This window comes from Leguminivora glycinivorella, chromosome 9 (genome assembly GCF_023078275.1).
Source record: "Leguminivora glycinivorella isolate SPB_JAAS2020 chromosome 9, LegGlyc_1.1, whole genome shotgun sequence".
Lineage (NCBI taxonomy): Eukaryota > Metazoa > Arthropoda > Insecta > Lepidoptera > Tortricidae > Leguminivora > Leguminivora glycinivorella.
In genome coordinates this window covers 3,496,801-3,517,945 of record NC_062979.1, presented here as the reverse complement: position 1 = coordinate 3,517,945, position 21,145 = coordinate 3,496,801, and the positions used below count along the sequence as shown (strand labels likewise).

General features: G+C 39.2%; 1 protein-coding gene across 1 annotated transcript in view; it reads left to right on the top strand.

The window, feature by feature from the left end:
• LOC125229498 overlaps positions 1-20,541 on the top strand; it is a 179,528-nt gene extending 158,987 nt beyond the window's left edge. Inside the window, 7 exon segments of the mRNA XM_048134346.1 lie at positions 9,814-12,262; positions 12,825-13,414; positions 16,211-16,358; positions 17,431-17,595; positions 19,083-19,259; positions 19,262-19,415; positions 19,978-20,541. Of these exon segments, the coding sequence (XP_047990303.1) occupies positions 9,814-12,262; positions 12,825-13,414; positions 16,211-16,358; positions 17,431-17,595; positions 19,083-19,259; positions 19,262-19,415; positions 19,978-20,383 (4,089 nt within the window). The 3' untranslated portion in view covers positions 20,384-20,541.
• The last annotated feature ends 604 nt before the right edge of the window (positions 20,542-21,145 follow it).

Here is a 21,145-nt window from a genome sequence, read left to right as displayed (position 1 = left end):
CGTTTGCCTATGTTGCACGAAACCCGAGTTCCCTTAGGAATAGCCAGGGTTCAGGATCAGCTCTACCTTGGTTACTGCTCACACAAGTACTCATCAAGACAAGTCCGATGACGAAAACAGCGCTTGCCTATGTTACTCCAAACCCGCGTTCCCCTGGGAAAAGCCAGGGTTCAGCATCAGCTCTACCTTGGTTACTGCTCACTCAAGTACTCATCAATACAAGTCCGATGACGAAAACAGCGTTTGCCTATGTTGCACGAAACACGAGTTCCCCTAGAAATAGCCAGGGTTCAGCATCAGCTCTACCTTGGTTACTGCTCACTCAAGTACTCATCAAAACAAGTCCGATGACGAAAACAGCGCTTGCCTATGTTAAACCAAACCCGCGTTCCCCTGGGAAAAGCCAGGGTTCAGCATCAGCTCTATCTTAGAAACTGCTCACCCAATTAACTCATCAAGGCGAGTTGGATGACGAAAACGGCTTATTTTTATGTTGGCAATTAACGTTTTCAATGTGTAATGATAATGGTTAATTGTATTTATTTTCGGCCAAAACTGTATATTTACATGCATACATACATAAATTTATATATTTATATTCATACATACATACCTACATACATTCATACATACCTACATACATTCATACGTACGAACATACATACTGATCTATGGGCGACGATGATCATTTACCATCAGGCGATCCATCAGTCCCTTGTCTCCCAGTTCATTAAAAATAATTTCTAGCCGTGTTCTACTTCTATCCAACGAAAACATGTTTCGTTGCAAAATTAAAAATGGGGCGCATAGTGCGGAGTGGCAACAGCGCATTTTCCTTCCTGTTCTTACACTAGCTTAGATTCATAATCCTGTCTCTTTCACGCAAGGCTCGACTACGCTTTAACAAAAGGGAAAGCCTTATAAATAGCGCTTAAAATAAGGGTAACCCTTATTAAAGGCTTGCAAGCCGTATCGGATAGCGGTAAGCCAATCAATGCACAGGGCTAGCTTTATTGTTTTGCTAAGTTTTTTGTAAGGGCTAGTCAAATGAATGGGCTTGCAGTTCGAAAGGGAGAGTCTCTCGATTGGGTCGTCCTTACGTTAGGGATTCCCAATGAAAGGCTTGTAGCGCGGAAGGGGTTGTCCGGTCCCTGTTGTAAACCACGTCTTAGGCCTGATTTAGACGGCGTGCGAACTCGCATGCGATTATAGTTACATTACGGGCTGTTGAGGTTACATACAATTTTGCACAGCCATCAAATACAGCAATGCAATAAAACTCGTATGCGAGTTCTCGTACCGTCTAAATGGGCCCTTAGCCTCGGCTACTTTCCATAAGTAATCCCATTTATAATTTTTAAAAACCTACATTTAGAGAACTTTCATACGAAACTTTTTTTCATTTTTGAGGTTGGATTCATTTTTGGTGGTTATTTGAGATACCTACACTACATAGGTTCCTAAACCGATGCTTGGTCCTGAACATTGTGTTCATATGAATTGTGGTAAGACTGGTAAGTAGTCTTGAGAAAATGTAGGTTCCTTTCCTTCTTTAGTCAGATTATAATAAAGTTTAATCCATTCTACCTGACCTTGCTCTCATTCATTTTATACCTTTCCAAGTTGACGTTCGGTAAAAAACTAAGGTAATATCCGGTAACATTATCTGTGTAGTGTGTACCCAAATCCCTTTCATAGACCTTGACGGCATTCAATTTACTGACATAAATAGTTTAAACGTAGTGAGAAATAAAGAAGGGATTTGGGTCAAACACATTTTATAAATCTGTGGACAATAATAATAAAAGTTAACGACCCTCTGAAAAAAGTTTTAATTGTCGATGTCCATAAGTACCTACGTACTTACAGCAAAAACCTTGAATAATATGCTATGTTCTGTACCTACTATTACTATAAAAGGGTTATGAGCCAATGGAGCCATTTTACTTAAACTTTAATATGTTTTTATTCACTTAAGTCATACGATAGTACTCTTTATTATACTGTGCTTAAGTAGGTATTCTGCCTTTTATTCAGTTCTTACTCCAAACTAAATATGTAGTAGATTACACACAAACCTAGGCCAGTAAGCCCAGTATGGATGGATCACAAAAACTAGTAAATTGCAGTTAAAATGACCTGTCTGCTCGTTTGCCTCCTATCCCATAAAAAAAAAAAATGAAAGTGAAAATATTAACTATGAGACTATGCTTTACTTACACCCTAGACTCCAAGCGTAACTACCCGACTTCAAAAAAAGGAGGAGGTTCACAATTACGGGCAAAGTACGGCCCATGGGCCAACTCCAGCTAGCACAAGTATTGTATCTGGCCCGCCACCAGTTCTTCAAAATAGTAATGTCTTGTAAATAGTATGGCCAACACTGCGGGCTGTGGGCAAGATGCATTTTCGGTGTAGGCAAATCTGGCCTGCCTCTAAAATTCCTTCATATTTTGGCCCCCAATGAAAAAAGTTTGGCCACCACTGATTTAGATCTACGTGATTAAGAAGAAGTTTCGGTAAATTCCTTTGTTTACAATCTTGGCCAAATCTCCTGGCAGCCGGCGCAAATAAAAATAAAACTAGTGTCAATGGTCGTGATTCAACTAGGTAACCTAATTGGCGTCGATCGTGTCCGGAAAATTCGGCAAAATGTTTTTTTTACAGTTTAAACAGAGTTTAGATTTTGACAGTTAGTGTTAACGGCCTTGTTACGAAGTTTTTCTGTTGTTTAAAGTGTACATAATGATGGATTTCTTAAAAAATAACACTGCTTTTATAGGGCGTTGTGATGCATTCCGGCCATATATAGGTACGCTAGTTTTTGTTTACGTACATACGAAAAAGCAAATAAAATATTATAGCTAGATATACCTCTATATCCGATTCGTTGCGTGTTCCATTTTCGAAAACTACGCTGTAGTGGCGAACAACTTTTGTCGATTTTAAAATGACACGCCTGCGTGTCATACACGCCACACGTGAAAACCTTTCTTCTCTTCTTCTCAGCATATTAAATTTGCGTCTACTAGGTAGGTACTGAACATATGTCTCTTTCACGGATTTCCATTCCCTTCTATATGCGGCGGTTCTGTGCCAGGTCGGCCCTGCCGTCTTTTTGATGTCGTCCGACCATCTGGCTCGTTGTTTCCCGTCACCTCGGCTTCCCAGTCTAGGTCTCCACAGCAATACTGAAAACCTTTGATAACACATTATTATATATATTCTGTGATGACACGCCTCTCGTGTCATCCACACAGAAACGGTTAAGCTATCGATTCTATACTATTTTGTATTACTTATTACAACTGTAAGACACATTAGCGAGTATAGTGACCTACTTAGCATGTACCATCTCTGACATTACTCGTCAAGGATGCGGCTAGCGGCTGAGCACAGCACAGGCTGTGTATATTTGTTTTAGCTGCTGAATATGGCCTTGTTGCGAAATTGCGAAAGACAAAAAATACTGACATCATTCTCTTACATTATCGATTTTGCAAAATAGTATGATACTATGATGATATTATAAATCTGTGCAATTTTCTTAATAGGATAGTTGGTTACTTAGATATCTATATTGAGCTTTTGAGTTTAACCTAGGAATGTACTTTTATTTTTTTATAAAGCTCCACCACTAAGTTAGGATTTAAAAAATTCATTAAGAAATCAAAGTTGAATAAGAAACTTAGACTTTGGATTTAGACACTGAGGCAAATATATTTATGTGCCTACTCTTGGTAAACCGCGGCGAAATGGTAATGCACTTAGGTAATAAGTAGGTATTTTAAATACTTATGTCATCGTTAATCAAATATTAAGTTCCTACTTCCTACTTACAATAGCATTCTCGCCAACTTTCAAAAATTGATTAAGCAACTATCAAAAAAACCTCCGACCAAAGCTTCTCACGCTACAATTCGATATCAATTTCAAAATAATCTACAAACAAATCCAAGCAGAAAACTCAACACATTGTTACGCCTTACATCATAGTAATATTTCGATTACAATTATTATCTGGTTCACAACAATACCGAAACGGATTCGTTGTGCAACTTGACATGACCGCCAAAACGAAATGGCTACGATGATTCGTCTTTTTAGAACAGCATAGATTTGATCTGTGTAATAATTTTATGGAATTTGTAGATTTCTTAGATGGCGAGATGGTCAAATAGTTAATGTTTAAAATATTTTCTATGCTGTAAATAAGTAGGTAGGTACTTACTTAATTTTGAGTATGGTATTCAAAGAAAAACTGACACTGCTATTGCATATTTTAAAGTTTTCTTGGATAGACACAATGAAACTTTTAACCTAAATTATATTCGAGTCAGAATCATTAGAATTATTTAGCACCAAGGAGGCTTGAACTCACGACCATAACAATTTTTTGCCAAATCAAGGGTTAAGAACATATTAGGCAAATAGGCAGTAAGTCAAGGCAATTTATTCAAATAGGCTTACAATAAGCACTTTTATTGGGTTAAGTTAAAAAAGGTTAAAATACTTAGCAAAAACAAACAAACATCTTACTGTTACCTAAAAATCAAACATACTTATTACACTATTAGTCGATTACAATGGAAACAAATAACATCTACTTAGGTAAGTACTACTAGACCGGTTCAAGGCTTACTCAAATAACCTAAAAGCACCTGCAAAGGCCTAAAAGTAAAACACAATGATCACAATGATCCACTAACCGCGAAAGTATTCGATTACGAACCCGATTACCGCAGTTTCTTGACCGAATGTTAACACAACTCGTATTCCGTACAACCCGTTTGTCATTCGTTGCGTACTGTTTACACGCTCTCTACTGTGATTAACATTCGAAACTCAGAGCATATAGCATACTAGCTTTTTCCCGCGGCTTCGCTCGCGTTAGAAAGAGACAAAAAGTAGCCTATGTCACTCTCCATCCCTTCAACTATCTCCACTTAAAAAATCACGTCACTTCCTCGCTCTGTATTGCCTTGAAAGACAGACAAACAAACAGACACACACACTTTCCCTTTTATAATATTAGTATGGATACATATACTAGAAAGCGGACAAGCTGTCGGCGGGCGTGTCACAGTTGTTGGCTCATTGCGCGTACAGTTGTTGTTGTGTGCACGAATCGCTGGTCGTCGCATGCACACAGACATGGAAATTATGCACGTATTGCGCAACAGTCCTATAGGAACGTCCATTTACAAGTGTGTGTGAATTCAAGAACTTGTGACGGGCGTATTCAAATTCAATACAAGGCATGTCCGATCTCCTTTCTTCCCAATCTGTGATTCGAATAAACATGTGCCGAGATACGCGAAGTTTGTAACTTTTCATAACTTAATCAGAGAAAAGAACATAAACAGACTGTCAATCTGTTTACAGTCGTCTCGTGGAATTCTTGTGATTAAGTGATTACGCTGCAATTGCACTTATCACTGATATCAGCAAAAGTCAACAAGTGTATGAGAGAAGTGTCTTATCATTGCAAATATTGCGAACATCTCAACACGTGCCGCAAATTTTATCCTTGAAATTTTACTTATATTCGTGTCAAACAAACATTAATAAATATACAAAGTCATGAAGTACCTACAACAGGCAATAACATGTTACTCTGCTAAGTCCGCAATAATAAATATCTGACGCGATCTCATTTGTAGAGTCCAAGAGCATGTCACATAATTTTGCGGCCATTAAAGATCTAAACGATTGATACACAACCGTTCTCATTTGTAGAGCCCAAGAGTGTAGGTATCTGCGGCCATTAAAGAATAACATATTATTGTTGGATGTACCAGTGCTGTGATATACAACAGTGTGTATCTCGATTTCCCATTCCCATTTATTTATTTGTCTCTGCTCTGATAGATTCAAGATAGCAATCAAAACACTGTTGTCGGTTCAATCAAGACATTTTACACGCAATTATGTCATTGGCCTTACGTAATGACATTTAATTGCTATAGATAAAATTCTATTGAATTGTAGACAGATTTGATAAAAACTAGCTATTTTTGTCCGTTTCGCTAGGAGGTAGGAATTCAGTTACGTTATGTAAATTTTAAACTGGTTTATATCCTAGCATCCTTTTAAAGTTTTACGAATGCAATTTTTATAGATTTGTTATAGCGTTTTGTTTGAGCGATGTAGTCATCGAATTCCATATCAATGAAGGAACCTAGTGGCACTTATCTTTGGTAAGCAAAATAATTGAGACGAACATTATTAGGATTTAAATATGCTTTGTACGAGACCAACTGGATATGGATAAAAGGTGAAATGTGATAGTTCATGAAACTTGTGAGAACACATCTGATGACTGTTAAAAACCAGTGTTAATACGTGCCTGCATACTGATACATAATGAGCTATTTTACCACCCTAGAGCGGTAAAGTGAACACCTGGATGGGGCCTTCCACGACCTGTCAAAAATTGATGACAGACGAATGTTCGAATCGAAATGTCAGCGTAGGTACTTCAATACATTTAGTTTAAAATTTGAAATGAAAATAAAAATGAAAAATTCTTTATTTAGGTATCAAAGTGTCAGCTTATTACATTTACATGAGATGTATGTATGTTTGTATGATGTATGTATGTTTGGTTATTACTTCGCGAGTGTGATGAAAAACATTGTGCTTAAAATCACGGGCGGCTGAAAGATTACAAGCTCGAGTTATTAAAGCCCTCCGCCTTCGGCGTTGGGCTTCAAACAGCCTCTCGTCCGTACTTACATACATATAATCACGCCTGTATCCCATAAAGGGGTAGGCAGATCACATGAACTACTAAGTTTCAGTGCCACTCTTGGTAAGAAGGGGTCTCGTTCGTAAATCCTTCACTTTCCGCCCTTAATACACAATGTACTTTAAGTACATCTAAATTCACATAATAAAACCTATTTGTTGTATTTGAAGCCGCTCGCTTCAAACATGGTCAGTGAAATGGTTTCATTACATTCTATTCCTCAGGTGCTAAGCAATTGTCCACGCATACCTGATTAGCAGAGAAAGCTGAGCAAATGTCGCAGACACGTAGCTATTGCGCTGCACTGATGCACTGAGTGTTATGTAAATCGGGATCTTGGGACACTCACAGTCAACTGAAGAGACAAATGTTCGAGTTGTATTGTTGGGGACAGCGATATGGGTTGAGGAAAAGATTGATTGAAATTAGGTCACTTTAGCGGTTTTTATTCTACATGCGGCAAGCACTCATATAAAGGCCCTCGGAAGAGGAGGCACGTCTAAACATCGTTTTTAAACACATTGGTATTTTCTCACACATACGCTTTTATTATGGGATAGGAGGAGACAGGTCGCATGATGGTCGCCTACTCTTTTTATTGAGTATACTGAGCTGATATAACTCCGTATAGACAGATAAAGTCTAAGAAAAAAACGTACCTTAGTACCATACAGAAAAAGTTACGGTGACCTAGATGGCATTGCACCTTTGGGGTACGCTCAGCTAGATGGCGCTAATATTAATATTTGATATTTTAAATCATACCAAGCTAAGAATATGGGCCAAATTGTCAAAACTGAGGTTCAAAAGTTTTAAGCCTGTGTCAAGAGATGGCAGTCTATGGACTGTGATTACACATTTTTCTTCGACAGTAACTCTCTATAATTCTCGATCCTCTTTGGCTGTACCTAGTTATAGATACCTTGTATTTGCAAAAAGTCAATAAACCTGCCCACAGACAAATGTCTAAGGCACGTCTCATGCCAGGAATGCGCACTTATAACGGCAAAGGTAATTTAGCAAATTCATAATAAGCAAATATCTTCAAAGGAACGTGTTTTTGCGCAACTATATCTATTCCCGATGTCTTAACTATTACCTAGTTTAACTAGACCCCTTGAATAGTTTCAAAGTATTCATTGTCAGGAGTCAAGCTTTTACTGGTTGCCTGGAGCTTGTTAGATCTGTAAATGAACCTTAGCGCATCGTTTCCACGGTTCGATAGATGTTACCTGTGTGTCTATAACTGTATGAAATAACAGTGTAAATCGATAGATAATTTTTGTAGTAATAATACATAGAATTGTGCAAGTTATATAGTGCATAAAAAGGTATGGACCTTACACCTTACGTACACAGTACCACAGTATAAAGCAGTAATAACTCTTCTAACAAACTTCACTCCGCGCGGTGTGTCGAAAACTACTCTCCATATGCACCGAATACATGCGAAACTGGTAAGTATTGGGCTGGACAGTCGGGGCCGCGTTCGCGCGCTGTGTTGACGTGTTGAGTTCGGGAGAAAATGACGTCAGCACCGAAGACATATTTTCGTTACTGTAGTGCTTATGGGTGTATGGAGAACAGTTCTCAAAATGCGGAAATGTCAGAATGTTCTTTAGAATTCCTAGACACCCAGAAAAGTAAGTGGTTGTTATATTTTTGCAGTGTTAGGTACATTATTGCTTACGTAAATGGCGTAAAAGTGAGATTTAAAGCTAGAATGACACATTAAAATCAATAAGGATTTATCTGTAACGACATTTAGGTAGATGCTGCGATCTATCTAGCTCGAAAGTTTGGTACCTACTTAAATATTGTGCAAACATCTATTCAAACATTTTATGTAAATACGATTTCGTCAGTATTTAAGAAAGAAACACGTACTTGAATCTTTATTAGATAAAAAGGTAGAAAGAGCGTTGGTACTAGCATAGCGCCATACACAGTTACTACGAGTAGGACAGTAGCACAGGTACAACCCTGTGTGACCTTGCGCAGTAGTAACGACCGCGTCGCCGCTGCCGGAGATTAACTACTGATTTATCCTTATACTGTGACAGTACACACTCAACTTTTTAGGCCGCATACAAAAAAATATTATAAGAGATAGGTATTTTTAATTTTCTTACACACATTGTCTACGTAAGTCCCACGGTAAGCTCAGTAAGGCTTATATTGTGGGATTTGTGGGCACTGTACCTACCTATACCCAAAAAGGGCAAGCAGAGAACATAAAATCATCGCCGGTTATCAAAGTTATAACAATTTGGAATATTAATAATAATATAACAGTTTAGAACTTGATGCACCTCCGAGAACCTATATGCCTGTTAGGCCCACTTGCACTCGTGGTTAGTGGGCTGTCATCTGTCAAATTCCATATAAAATGGTGGGTTAACCCTCCATTTTCGTTGGTGCAAGTGGCCCTTAGTAAACCGTATTCACTGCATAATAATATATAGGTATATTCTCATCTTACCTTATATATTTTAACTGATTTTAGAGTAGGCAGTAGGCACGGAATACCAATAGGAGTTAGCACCTTTTTTTTTTAATTATAAATGGGCTTAGGTACTCTTGGCCACAGCCTGAAAAGGCATCAACATGAAGAGCGTAAAATCGATCAAATGCAACTAATTGGTCAAGTTAAATCACTCTTTAACGATGGATATTTTCGTATTTACGACGATTTGCTCCATTGCCTCGACTAATAGGTTTACCTTTGAAAATAAAATCAAACGACATAGGTACTTACCTACCTTAATACCTATAGAATATTTTTCAGTAACATTGACTATACTTATTCTGAGTATTCAACGCATCATTGCTCGTTACCTTAAACCTTTTCATTTCATTAAATCTGTACATAAGTTCAGGTCAGTCAGGACTAAGGAAACTGTTAGGTTTCTTGGCCATTTCTAAGGTACTTTGCCCAGTAGCCATAGTGACAATAATTTTGAATCTTAAGCTGCATTCATGTTTATATAGTCAGGGTCACTGAAAACAGCTCTCAATTAACTCTTGCTTAGTACTAAAGTTATCTTTTTCTTTCTTTCCAGAATGCCAGTTACGTGATAAACAGGCGATATTCGCGCGGCAACATGTCGCCGGTGTGCCACAACTTCGTGCAAAACGCCTGGAAGAAGGACTTCTGCTCCAACTGCTTCAAATCCAGAGAGGACCACCTCAAGCAGGAGCGCGCCACCGAGGGCAGCAAGTACCTCAACACACCCTTCCAGAACAGAAGCACCTTCTTCAAGAAAACACCACCCAGCATACTCAAAACACACCCCAAGAAGAAAAACAAACGAAACGTCAGATTCCCTGAAGAGGTCAGCAGTGTCATCGGCTACGGTGGCGACGACTGGTCTGATGGAGAAGAATTCGAAATTTCAGAAGAAACCGAAGACGATGACACTTTCCCTGATACAGAGGAGGAGAGAGAACTTCATAAAGTCACCAAATTAAACACAGATTTTAACACAGTTAAAGCTAATTTATTAGGTGAAACTGGAAGCAAATCTTACACTTCTTTGCTGTTAGGGAAAATGCAAACAGATTCCGATGGAAAGAAGAAGACTTTACTGGTCTCAGTTACGCCGTTTGGCCAAGAGAATAAAAGCCCAAATGTAAAGTCGCATGGTCGAAAACCCGCCGTTATACACGTCACAGACTCATCCACCGAAGAAACTAGTAACTATAAAACCAATATAATTCTGTCAACGTATGTTAAAGAAACCGAAACTATTATACAAGCAGACAGCACAACAGAAAGTATATGCACTGAAAAATCGCTGCTTGAAGAAATATCGGAAACCTTAGAACAGAACAGAATCACAAATGCCACTGATCTTGGTTTCACGAAAAAAGATTGCACCAAACCCACCGTAGTAGAAGGGAAGATGAAAGAGAGCATGCAGGATGACTTTGACAAAAAAGAAATGAGTGAAACTAAAAAGAACGCTATCGTGAGGAAATCGCCTTTGCCGAAAACTCAAGAGAGACCTAAAGTGAATCTCAGTCGATCTGAATTCAAATTTTGTAAGATTAATGTTGAAAGCAGTAGTGTTGATTCAGCTGTCGGCACTCTTAATTCCACTGCCAACAATTCTCTAACATCGGATGACGAAAGTTTTAGTGGTCGCACGGACTCCGATAACGACGATAGCGGCCATTTCTCAGAAACAAAATGTGAAGAGACAGTCAAGATAAAAGTGTTCAATGATACTGATAAGAACATCAAGATGTCCCCGATAGGGCAGCTCAGAAAAATAGATGGGAAAACTAGCAACGGTTACTCTACATTCCAAAGTCCGATTATAGATATGCCACCGATCGTGCCAAAGCCTCATGACAACGTGTTTTCTGCTGAGGCTAGTAGGGAGTTAGCCGGTGAACCAGATGGTAGAGCAGACCCAGATGAAACCACCGAAGCTCCAGCGTTACCCAAGAGCCCAATGCCTACCATGGATCCTCGTCCGTCTTTCCTTCATGGAATGATTACTGATATAATGTCTCCCAAACCTGCCGTACCTGAAAAACCTAAGTTGCCGATCAAGCCTGTTATAAAACAAACCACTAAGAAAGCCGTCGTGCCGCCGCAAACGGTTATGCATTTGCAAACTAAAGTGGAAGACGATCGGTCGACTCGAGCTATTAGCGAGGAGAAAAACAATGAAATAACTGAGGTGCAGGAAGAAAAACCAGAACCGATTTACTACGCGAAACCTGTTTTAACAAAACAAGACAGTGATACGTCACTCAGCAGTCTTACCAAATCTAAAGCACCATCACCTCCGTCATCGCCATCAATAGACGAGTATCCGAATTTGTATCAAAGGAATACAAATGGATTCACCAAATCTGACTCTCCAGTAGTGAGAGAATTGGAGAAGCGAGAGCGAGCGACCATGTCTTCCACTGTTCCTAAAGTGAAACCTGATACTGTGGAGATTAAGAAGGTTGATGCCATTCCAGAACCAGCCCCTAGAAGAAACATATCCCTCTCACACGATAATCTGCTTTTAGATGACAAGCGCAAAGGCAAGCTAAAATTCTCCATCAAGAAACTCTTACGCATAGGCTCATCAAAGGACTTAGACAAGAAAGAGCTCAGCGTAGCAACAGTGGCGAAAGTAGCTCACAAACCCGAAGAAATCTTCGACTTAACACCGAAACCGAAGCCCCGGCTGGTGATCATACATCCGTTGGACATAAACGGGTCGAATGTTGAGGTCGTGAAGCCAAATGAGATATCGGAAATTCGTCGGATGAGTCACGATGACGTGTCGATATATAGTGGGAGTAGTTCGGCAACTGAGGTTGAGACGCCGAAGGTCGTAAACAAGCCCCCTCCTCCTCCAAGGCACTCGAGTGAAGAGACAAAGGTCGCCACAGTTCACAAGCCGGCCAGACCGCCGCCGCCGAAGTCGGCTGCTCTCCAAAAGAAGCAAAAACAACAAGCGTGGGTACCGCCGAACAAGAGCGACAATATTTATGCGAATCTAGGTAAGTTCATTAGCATAGGAATGCCATATTAATGTAGGAGGATGCAGTGGTGAGCGAACACGTATGACTGAGCGGAGAAAGGCGATTTAGCGTGCAATATTTGTTTAAATACTATACGAGTAGCTAAATGTTTTGGTATAACCTATACTGCCCTCCTAAGCCAAAAAGCGCTATCTCAAACAAAAATCCACAGCTAAGTAACTTATACTTAATAAGTATCTACCTATAGCTGACAGTTCCATTTTCAAAATTATTTGGTTTTGAGATAGCGCCACTCGGCTTAGCAGGGCAGTATAATTCTCCAAGCTACAATCTATTTTAATTCGGCTCAAACAGGTAAGTCATAAAAGGTAACGGTGCGGTGCTTATAATGTGGTGGCTTTGGTGACGGCTAAAATTTAGCGATATCATGTTAGGGCATTTTTTATGATTTCGCCGTTTAATATCCCCAAAGTATACGTGTTGGCCATCGTTTCTAGCTATTTTCTATCATTCTTAAGCAACAATCCCCAAAAATCTAATTTCCGTTGTTATTAATAAAGATGACGGTCTTTCTTTTCAGGCGAGATCCGGTCAGCCCTGGCCCCTAGAAAACCAGAACGCACAGCTAGCATGCGAGAGCGAGAAGCTCACCTAGAGCTTCCCAAACGGAGAACCCCCATAGACGACGATAAAGACGACGACGGACCCCAAGAACTCGTCCAAGCCACCAACGAAGCCGTCATCCATAATTACGACGACGTTTACAACTCGAATAAATACGAGGAGACCTCAGACTCCGCTAAAAACAGTGACAGCGACTACGAGTACGTCAACCACGCAAGATCAAGCTCCCCTGAATGTGACTCCAAGCCAGTAGAAACACGGAAAGACGAAAGCGTCGAATACCCCAAATACAACGGCTTTAGATCCTCACTGCCATACTGCGGAAGCGAAACAGAATCAGAAATATACTCCCCCTACAGCTTCTACAGTTCCAACGACAACATGGACGCTGGTAACGAGGATTATCAGAACGAGATGACACCAAAAACAACGACGAATAAGCTGCGGGTGCGAAAGGGACGAAGCGTTGTCCACAGAAATCTTGAAGATAATTATGGAGCTGTCGTCATTGCTAACCACGAAGCGTTGGCGCAGGTTTTAGAACAGGTATTTATTTTGCAATTTAAAAATTCCATGACGATTAAAGACATATTAGATGGGTTGTCTTCCGCATTCATAGCAGTAGTTGATTTAATGGAAAACTGAGTTCTTTCAGTAGAAAGACCAAAATTTGTTTATTTTAATGTACGAAGCATGTGGCGGATCAGGTGTGTATTTGGGCAGTTTTACTACTTTTTTGATATATCAGTCTATTTACTAAAATCTAGCCTAAATATGAAAAATATTGGTGGTGGAGGCCTCCATTAGAACCTTATAGTTCGTAAGAAATCTGGCATTTTAAAACCACCGAAATTATGTATGGGCAGTTGGGCACTGTAATCAATTTAAACCACCGAATTCAATTTTTTACACATTATTCCACATTTCAACTTTATATATAATTTATTAAGTATTTAATCTATTGATATTTTTCATTTTAATTTGATGACAGGTCATGTAAAAAGGCTCATAATCCCGCAATTTTACTATATTTAACATGGTAATATACTTGTCATTATCGAGTAGTGAATTTTGTACCCATACTATGGCTTAATTTGCTTACAAACATAGTATTTATGTTTCTACAAAGTATATCCTACTATTTAAGTATGAAATATTATAAAATAATAAACAAAACCCAATTTACAACGCGCAATCGAAGTCGGTGGTCACTTTTTTTGATATCGGTGGTCAAAAAATCCACCGAAACCACGGAAATCAACACCACTGATATCAAATTTTATCGTTTTTTTTGGAGATAACTGAAATAGCATGCATGGTACAGAGGAGATGTCATAATGACGAAATAACATCCATTCAAGGATTTATTAGTACCTTACATAACGACAAATGCACTAAAACTGTGAGAGTAAATTGAACCACCGAATCTTAAAAAACATGGGACCAAACCCACCGAATGACTGAGAAACCTTCAAAAAGTCCCCTTTATGAAACGCTACTGCATCTCCTCTACAGTGAATGGTTAAAACATAGCTAAAACATACTATATTTGTACCACTATGTCCCTGATCTACTAATTTGTAAGAGGACAGTACTCTTTAAGTACATGTTTAACAAATTGCACCGAAATCAGTCACTAGCCCGGGACACATCGTAAATTTGTCTTTACTCGATGAGTTTAGCTAACATATTATTTTTATATAGAAAATATTACAGGTTAACTAACACCTTATACCACAGAATATATAATAGTACAAGTACAGAAGGCCCACTGCTTTGATGTTCATCACGAAATGCCGCCTTTTAAATGCCTACAAAATTCTAACAAAGAAACGAGCCGCACGTGCGCAGCGTCGGATGATAGGGTTGCCTATGGATTAAAATGAATTAATTCTCAGATAAAATGTTATACTATATATTCAAGTTTTGGGTACTTTCTAGGTATATAATACAGTATTTATATATTTTTGTTTAAGGCTTCAGCATCACAAGCCTTATTAAACTTTTCCGTGGGACTTAATCAATAAGATCTGTGTAAGATTGTCCTATTTTATTCATGATGTATATTTAACTATGAATTATTAGCCATTCCACACGTGGACATCGCATATGAACCTTTAAAAAACTCGCGATGTAAAGTAACAATAGAAAGTGCGAACGTGCGTTCCGTGAGAACGTGCGCCACCCCTGATTAGGCCGCGAACTCGCGGCCGCCAGCATGTACTTGTAGCGCGGCGATACAATCGCGGAGTGAGCCGCCCCTGCTTATACGTGAATATCTATATCAACTGCGATCAACAACTCCATCTTGAGTTACGATTTTTTGTTTTGCAAATCCTGGGTGCGGGACACGCCCACCGAAGGTCATTTTTCGCGTTTAATATTTTATTACTTATATTATACAAATAATAAATAAATAATTTTATAGTGTACCAAGTAGAACAGAGGGTAAAGATTATGCCTGAATTAATTCAGATTTTTAGAACAGTCCGTTCTGACGTTTTTTGCCTTGGACACGTAAAAACGCGCCTCCTGAGAAATGCCCATTTATTTGGTTATTAAGAGTTGTTCAAGTTATTGAACAAATGGATCTTCTGAGATGTACATTCTACATTCGAATTATTTTTGATACGGGTATTTTTTAGCCCCCCAATACACAAATGTTTTGAAATTAGGTACATCACATTTGACCATTTTTTGAGATTCTCCCATTTGTACTAAAATAATGTTTATGTGGTTTAATTTTAAACAGTAATAAATTTTAATGTAGGTACTACATCAACATTCAATAAGTACCGACATAAATTTTATTTAATAATAAACTTTCGAAGTGAATAAAAATCTAAATAATTTATGTGCACGACTGGCATGATTCATATTGTGATTGTGATTAAAAATCAAGGTCTTTGGAGACAGATTGTGAGGTCTGAGACTTCCGTGTTCGGACAATAAAGACATTCTTGAGCACTAAGTTTTTATCTCAATTTACAAGAAACCCACTTGAAGTTATAGTTTATAGTGTTCATGACTTCACCGCATTTCAACTCATTGTTTTGCTAGTGTTATGTACCTGCCGAGACACCGTAAATAACAATTAAGAGAAATTACTTGGATGCAGTTAATTATACGACTACCACCTGTCTAGGTTTCCTCAAATTATTCCCAGTTTAGATCCCATTCGTTCCGTGAGCGATGTTTTTGAAAATGTCATATCATATCATTGTAAAATCCGCACTGATTTTACAAACATAAAACGAAACCAAACTTTGTACCAATCCCGAAGGGTTACATCAGTTTTTCATCTTCCATTGCCCATAGTTTTAACCTCATTGATGTTTTCAGGTACAACAGAGTGCCACGATGCAGCCCTCTCTCCGCGGCCTCAAGGCGTGTACCAACCTCCGCTGGAGCGACTTCGCCGTGCAATCTTCCAAGACCGTGCGGGCTGGGAAGCGGCTGTTCTATCCGGCCATATGGAACTCTAGCCAAGGTAAATATCAAAATAAGTCGCCAGTCTGTCGGTGTTTTACGGGTTGCACTTCGGAGAGTGTGCTCAAGAGCTACACGAGCTTATTCCACCGTCCCCATTCTACCATCGGACTCTTAGACGCACGGCCGGTTTCCATCCTTACTTGGTAGATAAATCTGCGAATTCGCACGAAGCGCTTTTGCTTCTTCTCTTCTTATGCGCACTGCCAAGGAGTGGAATTTCTTGCCGGCGGCTATATTTCCGAGCGCATGTAACCCGGCAACCTTCAAATCAAGAGTGAACAGGCATCTCTGGGCGAGCGCACTCCATCGTAGGCCACGTCTTTGCCTTTGGCTAGTCTGTGGCCAAGAGTAAGTCCATTTATAATAAAAAATAAAAATAAATACCTGATACAGACAGACGGAGACGTACTGACACTGTCTGAACTAGCATGACAAATACGAACGTCTCCGGAAAAATACGAAGGAAAAGCTTTTCACACTACATTTTCTGTACTGTCTTGTCCATGAGCAATCTCCAGGAACAGATACAAAATTCGGTCACGAGGAAATCTATACTTATCTACTTAGGAATCAAACACTCAAGATTATAATATTTGATTTGCTGTTATCGGTCACAGAATATAAAGGACTTTTTCAAATACACTACTCACCCAGGAATTGATTTCTTCTATCTTTTCTTGAGACAATTAATATTCCGATTGCCAACAACGGTGAACGAGCCATAGAACTGATGACCGGCGGTTGGCTTAAGTACTTAAAATCACCCATTAAACTGATCAAGATTAAGGGTCGGTTGCACCAAACCGTCTTTCACCGTTAAAGCGTTCGTTTTTTTTTTTTGGGAAGTTCCAGACGTCTCTTGCTAGACGATGATGTGTCTGTCAAATGTGGTTGATGCAACTGGCTCTTAAAGGATCAAAATACTATCTAATATCCCAAGAAAAACCTAGTTCATGGTGTAAATTAAATAGTTAATACCTTTGAAAACTCACTTCTCACGATTGCTTTATCTCCGCCTATTTAAAACAGCTACTTACCCTTGGTTTAAACAATCGCGCTTTTCATTCCAGGCCCAGTGAATGTCACGCTGATGGTACACAAAGAGCAGATGGCATCTCAGATGGTCTGCCAGCAATCCGTGCAGCCTCAGACCCTCAGCCTGAACGCTATCACGGAATTCTGTGACTTGGTGCCGCTGCAGCAGTTTGGAGAAGAAGGGGACGACTTGGTGCAAGGTAGATAACTTTTTTTATTAAATCCCCGGGATACCAACACCCAGTTCAGAGAAGAAACATAATTATTCTCATGGTTTCAGTGAATAGGTACCTACATAGTATCGTTTATAGCGGTGTCCAGGATAAGTTGTAGTACCTACCTACAAAGTTTTACATAAGATTCCACTTAGTCTTACTTCTTCTGGTTTTAGGTCATCAAAACCATAGTCAGTTTTTCGTGCGGTGTTTCTCGTGGCATCTTCCTTGCTACATCTTCTAATAAAACATAGAAAGGCTGTTTCTATCTGTAAAATTCAAACATGTAGTCCGTTGCTTCTGGAAAGTTATGTATGAAAATGTTGGCATAATTAATGGAAGATTTTTTTTGATTGGGATATGTACATTACAGGCCGAAGTTATTTTTCATCAACCCTCCCCATCCCTCCCCCCTCTGCGTCACCCCTCTTCCCCCCTTAAATAGCCGAAAATGCGGTTTTTCGCGATTTCTGACAAAACCGTTGTAGATACAGAAAAAGCGTGTAGGAAAAAAGTAATCCTTGATAAATTTACTACAAATCGTTCATTGACACTTTGGTTCTAGCACTTATAGGTTTCGCGTGATCCATCACGAAAGTTGGTCCTTTGCTGCAATTTTCTTTAGTTAATGTTAAGTTTTCTCCCAAATTGCTTACGAAATCTGTTTGATATTACTAAAATATTATAAACTGAAAATGAATTTCAGGGGGAAAAATCACTACCATGGGTGGGACTTGAACTCACGGCTACTGGATTGATACTCCAGGGCTCTACCAACAGCTACCAAAAGCTCATCCCCAGTCATAGATATACTATATAGATATTATAGATCAATGGTACTCCTAGCGACTACTACCGTGAAAATATTACGTCTTAAATAGTTACTGGAATTCCAAGACATATTGGAAATTCCACCCATGGTAGTGATTTTCCCCCTTAATTTTATTTTAGTCATGAGTTACAATATTTTAGTTATATCAAACAAATTTCGACGATTTCGTATGCATTTTGGGCGAAAACTTAACATTCACTAAAGAAAATTGCAGCAAAGGACCAACTTTCGTGACGGATCACGCGTAAACTATAAGTGCTAGAACCAAAGTGTTAATGAATGATTTGTAGTAAATTTATTAAGGATTACTTCGTTCCTACGCGCTTTTTCTGTATCTTCAACAGTTTTGTCAGAAATCGAGAAAAACCGCATTTTCGGCACTTTAAGGGAGGGTAGAGGGGTGACGCAGAGGAGGGAGGAGTGGGGAGGGTTGATGAAAAATAACTTCGGTCTATAACGTACATATTTCAATTAAAAAAAACCTTCCATTAATTATGCGGTAATTTTAGCTAATTTCCCCCTACTAATAATAAAACCTTTTAATCTGCTGATCTGCTGAATATAGGTTATTTTTATTAGGTACTAATTTACAACGTAATTAAATACGTAAGTGTAAACTTACCTATTTTTATCATTCCAGCAACCATCGTCGTGCTAGCCCAAGCGCAAGTCGACACGCTGCAGTCCTACGGCGAATCCCTCCGCTCCGTCGAAATATCCACAAGAGAGTACCAACTAGTCCAAACCGAACAGATCCACGAGGCCATATTCATGATGCTGCAACTCATTAACGGCCTGAAGTGCCTCCAAGCGAGAGGGTTGAAGAGATCTCGGAGAGTCTAACGTCGTTTATAGCATTGAGGGAACAGCCGTGTGGGGCCAGTGGGATCAGCTCGCCGACGCCGGATGACAGGCTCAATTCACTGTCGGCGCCGAAGACGAATTGCTATGGGAGATTGTGCATTTTACAAGGGTAAGTTTTACATCTATTGGTTATTTTTGTTAGCTAGAAACAAAATCAGAACATTCAGAACTTGACATAACGTTTGTAACGTAAAATTTTGTAAAAGGGAACACAACAGAATACTTAGAAAATTCGACACACTTTTTACTTTTACGAAAACAAAAATTGCAATATTTTGTATCAATGTCCAGATTAAATAAATGATGTATTTATTGAGCCATGGTGTTAAGATAGTTACAGAAACTTTAGCCTTGGTCATACAGGGCAAGATTATTAAACAAATGTCATATACAAAGAAAAAATGACCAATGCCTCCAAGTGTTCCAAGCTGGATTCGAACCAGCGTACTCCGTTAACCGGACGGATGCCTGAACCACTCGGCCATCGGTACACGAAAGCAAGGGTCGAAATTTTCAAGTATATGACATAATTACCGAGAGCTTGGCTTGGCTTAGCTTGGGAGCTTGGTTTCAGGGCAAGATTGTTAACTAAAATCCTTAAAATTATCAGCAATCTCACCGGAAAATTCTTAAAACATCTCTCAAATCTAATCGACGGTTATCTTTCCCAGGTTAAGCGACGACATGAACAAATCAACACCAGACGCCCACCTCAACTCTCTCTGCAAGTGCGCCATCAAAGCGCTCGAAATCATCCTCCCAAGCGAGAAACTGACCCCCCTCCTCAAAGAAGTACTTCAAGAAGAACGAGCTATATCCCTGAACCAGGCAAAATCAGTCTTAGAGTTCATGTTATGGGGTCCATTAGATGTCGTCCAAGGGGTCCCAGTAGATGACCGTGAGCTGTCACTACAAAGATGGTTGGACTTGGAAAGAGCGACGGTTTTACACGGACTGGTCCGAACCAGAGTCCAACTGAACGTTTTTGAGCAACTGCATTTGATGTTCTTAGTGCGGTCTACGGCGAAGGCGATGTGCGATGCGTCAGTACTTTTAGAGAAGGCCAATGTGTATTGATGTATATTTTTTAGCTTTAAAAGTGCGCATCTGATATTTTGAATAAAGAAAGTTGGGCGCCATTTGTAACTTTCTTGAAAATATCTTTTTAAACGAAAAATACATAATTTTGTTAATAACGCCTTAACAGTTACGAATCATTCCCTCTTGAGTAAAACCACACCTCGGTCACTGGCGATCAAATATATGAAAGAGGCGCGTTCCTAGCACACAGTCTAAGCTCGTGTAGGTGAACGCGTACTGTGCTTGTATGAGTGAGATATGACAGGTTGACGGTTCGCGTTTTTGACAGGCGGTAACTGTGAGGTAACCGAGAGGGGGTGGGCGGCGCTATCAGCGGGGATCGGGAGTGGCCATACTGTACGATAGTACTATTTCTTATACTGTGGTAAAACTAATCAGATTAAAAAAAATATTTGCATAAAAGACTATAGATAAATGAATAATATTTTTTATCATTGTGACGTAAATATTTCTTATTAATTTGTGTCAGTGTTAATGTTGTTATTCCATTGTCAGTTAAAATGATTTTGTAATATAGGAAGAGAGGACCACGCTAAGTTTGCATGCAACTCTACGCCAAAAGATTATATTAATAATCTTACTGCCAAGTACGTGAAAACTTAGCGTGGTCGAGTAATTAAGAATGTCAATTTTCCATAGACAATACTCAAGTTTTTTGGACCACAGATGCGTACTACTTTTAATCTTTATAAGTTTAGTCCTTAGTTAGTAGGCACCTGAAAGACTTTGTTGTTAATT